The 9581-nt window shown below is 41.8% G+C and overlaps 1 protein-coding gene across 2 annotated transcripts in view; it reads right to left on the bottom strand.

Moving 5' to 3' along the window:
• Positions 1–506: 506 nt before the first annotated feature.
• TOX2 (TOX high mobility group box family member 2) overlaps positions 507–9581 on the bottom strand; it is a 123332-nt gene continuing 114257 nt past the window's right edge. Inside the window, exons 5-9 of one of the 2 annotated variants that reach the window (XM_018555358.1) lie at positions 7452–7679; positions 5912–5992; positions 4133–4528; positions 3606–3736; positions 507–1340 (exon numbers count right to left, since the gene is read on the bottom strand). In XM_018555358.1, coding sequence (XP_018410860.1) covers positions 1304–1340; positions 3606–3736; positions 4133–4528; positions 5912–5992; positions 7452–7679 — 873 coding nt within the window. In that variant the 3' untranslated portion in view covers positions 507–1303. The remainder of the gene's footprint in view (positions 1341–3605; positions 3737–4132; positions 4529–5911; positions 5993–7451; positions 7680–9581) is intronic. The other variant, XM_018555359.1, reaches the window with a different exon arrangement.

Here is a 9581-nt window from a genome sequence, read left to right on the forward strand (position 1 = left end):
AGGTTTAGAGTTGCCCCCATGCAAGGGTTAATAAACATTTTACCCGCAGCTCTAATTTAATTATTGCCCATGTATCATTCCTTATTTCTTTCATTTATTTATTTTTTTATACATTCTATATTTAGGATAGAGGCATACAGTCACAATAATAGTGTAAGCCAGTTAAAGGTAGAACTCGCAAACTAACAAGTAAATTGAAATGTAGTAAATAACATCTTGAACTGTAAGATATGAGCTGAGAACATAAACAGGCACTTTTATTTCCTTTAACTTGTTGCAATGATTTATTTTTTTGTTTGTAATGTAAATATTATAATAAAAAAATAACAAACAAAGACTCCAATATGGCGCCACTTTTTCAAATGTTTTATTAAAAAGAAAAATCAAATAAGCAATCGTGAAACAAAATTAATATTTTTGTCTGCCCAGGACAAGGCAGCGCAGATCCAAACATAAAAAAAGCAGTTTTATTTTTAAATCAGAAATCCGTTTTGTATTTTCTTTTTCTTCCCATAAATAAAATTGTCAACATTTAGAATAAGGTGAAATTATGACCGGAAAAAAATAGAATAACTTCATGACTCAGCACAGATAGAAATGATTTTCTTACTGTAAAAATAAAACGTAAGGAAAAAAACCAAAAACATTTGGCAGTATTTTACACATCCTATGTATAACTAAAAAAATGTGCTACAATTAATATAAAATGCTTTTACTATAAAGTAAGCTACGCCTTTAATTTCTATACACAAAAAAAAATTGTTAAGATGTCTTTAGCACAGTCCTAAACCACATGATAAATCTACTTACAACTATTCAACAAATTACATTTTTCATTATTTTTTTTATCACATTTTATTTTCAGATTTTTTTTTGTATATTTGCACAATTTATTTAGGTATTTGTCACTGCCCTCCCCCTTATACAAACCAGTATTTGTTTTGGTGGGGGAGGCGGGGAAATATCAAATATACAATATTCACAAACCTCTTTACATATGCCCAGATGAGCTCTGAAAGGGAAGTCCCCTCTCACAGGCTATTCATCTTCATGCTTTCCGTAACAAATAAGGAGGCGGTAAGAGGTGTCCATTTTGATCTCTACAAGTTACGGGGGTTTTGGCTGCTCGCTTCACCAAGTACACGTCTGCAAACAAAGCCGCTTTTCAGAGGCTTAAGAAGAAACAACCACTTAAGTCTGCTTGTCTTGGTGACCATGCCATTCTTGTTCTATATGTCCAGTGCTTTTAGACTCTCTGAAATGTCCATTCCTTCAGCCTTCATTTGCAAGTACGTCTGTGGTTCTAGGTGAGGTAGAGCGGCTTGTCCCCAGGCAGAGGACTGCAATAAAGGAAAAAGAATCTTAGAAATGTAGAAAACCTCCAAAAACATTGAAATAATTAAAAGGTTTAGTTCACCTCAATAGGTATTTAAGGTTTTTATAGGTGCTGGAGAGTTAAAATCTCACTCCATTTAGAGTTGTGAACCCCTGTTGTAATTTCTGGGTGAGTTTTGCTTGGAAATGCATTTAAAACAAATTTTTTCCTCCTTGTAATTTCTGTTCTCCGTCCTAATACCAGTGCTTTATGCTGGCAGAGCTGAGTGCTGGTTACTAAGTGAACTAGTAGAAAGTCTGTTGCAGCGTGGACTGAGCAATCATATTTGGACACCCTGTCCGGTTACTGCCACAGGAAAGCAGAGGCAAGATTATATAAATAGTAGGGATGCACCGATACTAGTATTCCTGATTGGTCGGGAAGCTGGCCAATCAAGAAGCCAGGCAGCGAGTCATTACCCACCTCCCCCCGGCTTCCTGATTAGTCAGAAAGCCGGCTCCATGCTTCCTCATCACCTGGTGAAAGGGGGGGGGGGGGGTGGAACAGGCTTCCCGGCCAATCAGGAAGCCGGGCGGCGAATCATTACATGTGGCCTGGCTTCCTTAATGGGACTTCCTATCGATATTTGGCATCGGTGAGTACCAAAGAAAAAATATAGGTACTTGTACTAGATACCGAAAAAACAGTATTGGTGCATCCCTAATAAATAGAGGTTGTTTGAATAATATCTATGTAACTGAATATTTATTTATGCAACTTCAGTCAGGCTTTAAACATACCATAGGTGCTCAAGGTGATAACTAGGGATGCAGCGATACCGATACTAGTATCGGTGCCGATGCCGAGTATTTGGGCGAGTACTCAAATGCTCCGATGCCTAACCCGATATTTACGGTATCAGGAAGCTGGGCAGCGCATCATTACACGCTGCACAGCTTCCTGATTGGCAAGGAAGCCGGCTTCCCGGCCAAACAGGAAGCCGGGCAGCGCCTAATGACGTGCTGCCCGGCATCCTGATTGGCCAGAAGCTGGCCAATCAGGAAGCCAGGCGCCGTGCAATGACGGCTTCATGCCTCCTCGTCACCTCATGACCCATGCGTTATTGGTACTAGGTATCGGCGAGTACCGAAAGATAAATATGAGCACTCGTACTCAATACCGAAAAACCGGTATCGGTGCATCCCTAATCTCTTCTATTAAATTTTTGCTTTAAAAGTGGAGGTGAAATGGGGTAAAAGCAAGGCTCACCAGGGAAAAAACAATAGTCCTAATTCAAGCATTGAACCTGAAAACTAACCCCTTTGCCCAGTGGTCTCAGCAGTGTATTACCACTGCCCTCCCATTCCACAATGTATAACTGCCAACCCATGCTGTGGCTCTTTCCTGCAGCTGTCATGATGGGCCTGAGTTAAGAATACTAAAACAAAAGCGGAGGTGTTTCATTTAGCATTTACTTTGCACTAGATTTAATTTCACTTTTCATCAATCCAAACACTCTGAGCAAAGGGATGGCCAAACTCCGGCCCTCCAGCTGTGGTGAAACAACAAATCCCATAAATCATCTCTCTCAGGGAGTCATGTCTGTGGCTGTGAATTTTTGCAAAGCCTCTTGGGATTCATAGCTCCACCACAGCTGGAGGGCCGCAGTTTGGCCATCCCTGCTCTGAGCAAAGGGATGTTTTGCCTATCTATAATTAGCAAGTAGTGAAAAAATAGGCCATCATATTAGCTAGGTCAATATATACAGGAAAAAGGGCATAAGGGGTGTTGGGATCATGTGATCTGTAAACAGAATGTATTGCATATTCTTATATTATGATCAAGGTTACTGTCTTGTTCTCTCATCTCTTCCCTGCTGTTTATAGATGACATGGGTTAGCATCGCAGTGCTCAGACTAAGACAACACTTTTATACCTCATGTACACAGTGGTAAGAATGGCCATAGTTTCAAGGCAGTAGGACCTGAGGACGGGGCAGAGCCGAGCACCAGGAATCATAGGAGGCACTTTAGAGCAGTAACAAACATATCGAGGAAGTATCAAAAATAAATATATGTATTTATTTTGATGATTCCTGTCATTCTTTGGCAACCAGTAGGACACAGCGCCCATTGCTGCACAGGGATCTGCAGTGATTCACTGTTATTTAAATGTAAACATTTGCACTTGTGTAGAAGTACTGTAAGTTGTACATTACTGAATGAGACAACAACAGTCTTCAAAGAAAATCAAATGTGTTATAGACAAATAGTGAATTTGGAATACTCACTTGCAGTGATTGATCCCACACTCTCTACTGGGATATTCATTGTCCCACTCTGTGTTTCCTGGGGGATTGGAGGAGGCTGGGGATCGTGGGCCAACATTGCTTGAAAATTCTGATGGGAGATGTGAGAAGTCCTGGAAACAATTGTGGAAAAGAGAAAATTATGGACTGTTATAAGAGACATTGATAACTAACCGGTATGTTCTACATACTGAAATAATACAATGGGACAATGCAAAATGAGAAACAGAACTATCAGATTGGCCTGACTCCATTATAGTGGAAGAGGCAGATGTTTAAATGGGTATATCATATGACAGCACACTCAACCATGCTATTTTGTGAATGAAAAGAATGGTGATCAATTACAGAAGATTCATCGATTCCGAAAGATACATTGTGATGGGCATATTTTATGAGACACAGGAAATGAAAAAGCGATCATGTTGCCCAAAGCAACTAGACAATGACAGGTGGAGTGTGGTTGATTGCTAGCCAAACAGAAAAACCATAAACACCTTTAGTCTCACCTGTTGACCTGTGGGAGATGATCTCATCGGTGACTGTAGTCCCATGGAGGAGGGGAGGATGGAAGGTTGTTGTCCTTGCTGCATATTCATAGATTGATTGAGGAGAGAGCTGGGAGGGTGGCGCATGTGCTGGTGGAGGGGAGGACTAATCTGGAAAGGGGGCGGAGGAGAGGCACTAAGGCTGGGCAACATTGATTTGGCATTGAGGGTTCGGGAAAGGCTTGGGTGAGGGTGGCCACGGTAACTTTGCAATTCGGCAGGGGACAGAAAAGAGGCAAGGCCGGGGTAGGGGGAAGATGACTGTGGGGGCATGTTATACATGGATTGTTTTGGGAGAATCATTTTGGAGGGCTGATTGGGTTGGGAATTCTTGGCTTCTCCTTGGTCAGTGTAGCTCTAAATAAAGATAAATAAATAAAATCAGATTTCGATTTCACATTATACTTATATAACTAGTGAACTTATTTCAGAGTGCATTCTTATGTTGACTTTTATATATTTTGTTTTTCTACAAATGTTCATCTATACTGTGACAGTGTTGTCCCTGCAATGTACTGACAGTAACCCTGTGGATGTACCAATGGCATTTGTCACCCTGCAGCAGTACCAATGGCATGTGTTACCCTGCAGCAGTACCAATGGCATTTGTTACCCTGCAGCAATACCAATGGCATTTGTCACCATGCAGGGGTACCAATGGCATTTGTCACCCTGCAGGGGTACCAATGGCATTTGTCACCCTGAAGCAGTACCAATGGCATTTGTCACCCTGCAGCAGTACCAATTGTATTTGTCACCCTGCAGGGGTACCAATGGCATTTGTCACCCTGTGAATGTACCAATTACATTTGTCATCCTGCAGCAGTACCAATGGTATTTGTTACCCTGCAGGGGTACCAATTGCATTTGTCACCCTGTGAATGTACCAATGACATTTGTCATCCTGCAGCAGTACCAATGGCATTTGTCACCCTGCGGAGGTACCAATAGCATTTGTCACCCTGCAGCAGTATCAATGGCATTTGTCCCCCTGTGGAAATACCAATAACATTTGATGTCCATTCAGAACTAGTACCAATTGCATTTTAATGCTTGGCTAGATAAAAAACATGGTAGCCCATGTGAGTCTAATTGTGCAAAGGGGATAATGGTTTCTAGGATTCTAGGCAAGGCAGGCAAGGTGCATTTTTGCCCCCTCCCCACCCCCCCGATACCGACCCCCTGTAAAAACAGGGCATTTTGACAAGTACTTGTCAAAATGCCCCGATGTTTGCGCTATGTTTTTTTTTCCACTTACCTTCGGCGCGAGAGAGCAGCGGCGAGTCAGCGCTGGTCCGGTGGGAGGAGCTCCAGGTGGGGTCCTAATTTAGCTGGCCGGTGACTGCCTGAGGTGCCGCGCGTGTCGGGATCCTCTGGCAGTCGCCGGCCAGCTAAATTAGGACCCCACCTGGAGCTCCTCCCACTGGACCAGCGCTGACTCGCCGCTGCTCTCCCGCACCGAAGGTAAGTGAAAAAAAACAAAAAAAACATAGCGCAAACATCGGGGCATTTTGACAAGTACAAGTACTTGTCAAAATGCCCTGTTTTTTCCGCCCCCACCCTGCAGCGCCCTCAGGCGGCCGCCTGACTTGCCTTGCGGTAGTACAACCGGGCCTGGTTGTACTTTTCCATTACATGATATAATCTGTGATCATGTATCATATGATGATATCACTATAATGTCTGTGTTTTAAGTGAAAGTCCCGTGGGATAAAGGTTGACAGTCTTTTAAACATTTACCTTGGAGACCAGGCTTGCCCTGTAAGCTGCAAGGGCCTTTAAATATTCTTTCTTTGCTGCCTCAGTCTTCCTCTTGTAGGCCTGCAATAAACACAAAAGGTCATCAGAAAAATGAATATATACAGTAGGTCAGAATTGGTAACTTCTATATTCCTTTCAGGGGCAGGTTTCCTTTAATCACATATAGGGGGATGCCTGTCAACACCATATGAATAGCTCAACAGACAAATGAGGAGATTACGAAAACATTAAGGGCCTGTTCACACTTCTGTCCTTGTGTGTTGTGTTAACATACACACATTAATGAGTGTTGTGTCAAGCGTTAATGCCGTTGCGTTAAGGCAACCCATTATTTGGAATATGCTGATAACTCACCAGAACAGAACAAAAAACATACATATAGCATTTTTTCTGGCACAGCTCACAATACATTGTGTTCCTTTGCATTGTGGTGGACTGCAATGCATGTGCGTTGGACTTGAATTGCTTTTGTGCAATAGGGTGCCATGGAAAATTGAAACCCAATCTTAGACATGGATGCTGCCATTTCTCACTGCTCATTCTGGAATTGCTAGTCCCTTGGCTGCCATGCTGACCTACTGATGTCACTAAGTTGCTTGCCCAGAAATAGCACTCAGATAATGATTTCTGATATCACATTGACTTTTCTGACTTCCATACTTGTTCTAGATCATTGACTCAGAAAGTATCAGGCCAGAATAACAGCCAAGCAACTATCTTTTTCCAAAGAAGGTCCGCAATGGCAGCCCCATATTGTTCATAGAAAAAGTTTACTTTAAGGTAGTGTTTAAGGGTGCAACAGGTTTTATATGGCTCCTGAGGGTTGTTTTTTTTCACTGTTTTTTGTATTATTGTGCCCTATTTTTGCCCATGAAAAAAATAATAAAATGACAATAAAATACACACAAAAAATAAAGAAACAAAAAACAGGTGGAGGGGTTCTTATGGGTGTATTTTCTCAACCAAATTTTAGCTAAGCAGCAAAAATGGAGAAATTCAACTCTAAATTTGGGAAAATCATTGTGCTACGCTCTACTCTTCACATGAATGTCCCTCTACCACCCAACAAGTATTACTGCTTACTGAGGGACCTCATAGAACTTTCAAGTTTGGTGCACATACATACAGGGCCGGATTTCCCACAAAGCCAAATAAGGCCCGGCCTTAGGGGAGCAAGGAGCAGAGGGGCAGCAGGGGTGTGGAATTCCTATCTCCAAGCGGAGAGAGTAAATCCAGCCCTGCACACATATAGTCTAGTCCCCTAATTTCCCTCCATTATACTACTTCCAGTATGTGGCTAAAGGGGACTATAGCTAGAAGAACATACCTGTTTATTTTCCCCCAGGCTGTCCCAGATTGATGCAACAATCCTGGACACATTACTGCTTGCTGTGGGAGCTGTGGGACCTCATAGAACTTCCATGGTTGATGTACATGCATATGGGCTAGTCTTCTAATTTCCCTTCATTATAATACTTCCAATATGGGGCTAAATGGGCCTATAGCTAGAAGAACTTACCTGTTTTTGTTCTTCGCCCAGGCCGTCCCACATTGATGCAACAATCTTGGACACATCGCCAAAGGTGGCATTGGGGTTCTGTCCTTTGATGGCTGCTTGAGTATCCCTAAAAAAGAGGGCGTAGGCGGAGACGGGTTTCTGGGGCTCATTGGGGTCCTTTTTCTTCTTCTTCTTCTGGTTCTTGGGTTTTTTACCAAGGTCATTGGAAGGTCTTTTTTCTCCCGCACCCTGCAAAAGAACCAACAGGGAATTTATAATGGGGTTTGTACATATTCTATTATATCAGGAGCAATAAAATTACATTTTCAATTACATATTTCTTTTTTTATATTTTTATTTTTTATTCAGGTTAATAGGAAATATTGCATATAAATATTATGTAGTCTTTTATCCAGCTGGCAGCTTAAGCTCTAGTCGCCTTTCACATCATTAACTTATAACTTATAACTGAATATTATTCAGAGGCCCGTTGTTGACAGAACTCAATGAGGCTGATTTACTGTAGGAGTTGGGAATGTTCACACAATAAATTGTGCAAATATTCACTTTGATTATCCAATCACGTGAAAAGCAGATGTCTGTTTACTCATTTCATTTGCATATGATTGGATAATTGAAGTGAATATGCACACAATTTATTGTATATACAGGTGAAACTCGAATAATTAGAATATCGTGCAAAAGTAATTGCAGTAATTGCTGCAAAAGGGGCCCAAACCAAGTACTGAGTACATATGCATGCTTGTACTTTTCAGAGGTCCGATATTGTTCTATGTACAATCCTTGTTTTATTGATTGCATGTAATAATCTACTTTTTTGAGATTGTGGATTTGGGGTTCTTGGGGTTTTCATGAGCTGTAAGCCATAATCATCACAATTATGACAAATCACGGCTTGAACTATCTTGCTTTGCATGTAATGAGTCTATATCATATATTAGTTTCACCTTTTAAGTTGCATTAGTGAAATAAATGAACTTTATTATATTCCAATTATTCGAGTTTCACCTGTATATGTTCAACTCCTTTATACAATCAGCCTCAAAGAATCGTTGTAACAGTTACTCCTCCCTTATCAGATGGCTGAGCCCAAGGATGCAATCAGACAAAGGAAGCTGCAAAGCAAGCTGTTCTGCTAAGTTGTCTCCTTGGATTGCCCATAATGCTCTGGGAACCCTTTGTCATTTATTGAATGCTTATTTGTAAAAAATATATATATGTATAAGGCCTTGTTCACACCAAATGCAGAGCAGATGCGGTCAGGTTTCTGCACACGCAGTGCAGTGGGTTGTGCCGCGTTTTTTCCGCGTTTTTGATGCGTTCCGGGCCGTTTTTGGTAAAAAAAAATATATATATACATGTTTTTAAGTTTAAAAAGGGCTTTCAGTGCATTCCAGGTATTTGCATGCGTTTTTGATGCATTTGCATGCGTTCCAGAGCAGATCCAGAGCAGGTAAAATAGAGCCTGCTGCAGTTTTTTACCTGCTCTGGACCTGCTCTGGAACTGCACGCTACGATGTGAACTGAAGCAAAAAGTACCATTGGAATACATTGGACGCAGTTTTGATCCGGTCTGCAACTGCTCTGCTCTGCACCTGCTCCGCGCTCAGTGTGAACAAGGCCTAAGATGTATATAGATAGTGATAAAAAACTATATAAACAATAGAAAAAAACGATAGAAACAATAGAAAAACAAACTAGGACTGATACAATTCCACTCCGGCTTCTCTTTCAAAGAGGAACCTTATACCTCATCTATGGTTTTCAGACCTGACCCATAGAGTTTTGCTGAGAGAGAGGAATAGTGAAGCACAATATTGTGAAGTATTACCAAGCAGAAAACACTGCCTATAAATATGTAATGAGCACATATTGTGGCTCCTATACAGGGTTGTCCCTAGAGGGAAGCAGCCTGAGGTGGTTGCCTCAGGTGGCATCTCATTGGGTCACATGGGGCACACCTGCCGCCCTCTTTCCAGCCATAGTGTCCCGGGTTGCTAAGAGCTCTTAGTAACTTGTGACTCTCTTGGCGACGTCCAGCCCAGCTCACTGACAGTTGTACCACCCAGCTGCTGGCAACCAGTGATGTCAATGAGCTGGACGGGACGCAGTGCACAATGAACCGTTCCC

Source organism: Nanorana parkeri, unplaced genomic scaffold (genome assembly GCF_000935625.1).
Source record: "Nanorana parkeri isolate BGI_ZX_2015 unplaced genomic scaffold, ASM93562v1 scaffold193, whole genome shotgun sequence".
In the NCBI taxonomy this organism is placed as follows: domain Eukaryota; kingdom Metazoa; phylum Chordata; class Amphibia; order Anura; family Dicroglossidae; genus Nanorana; species Nanorana parkeri.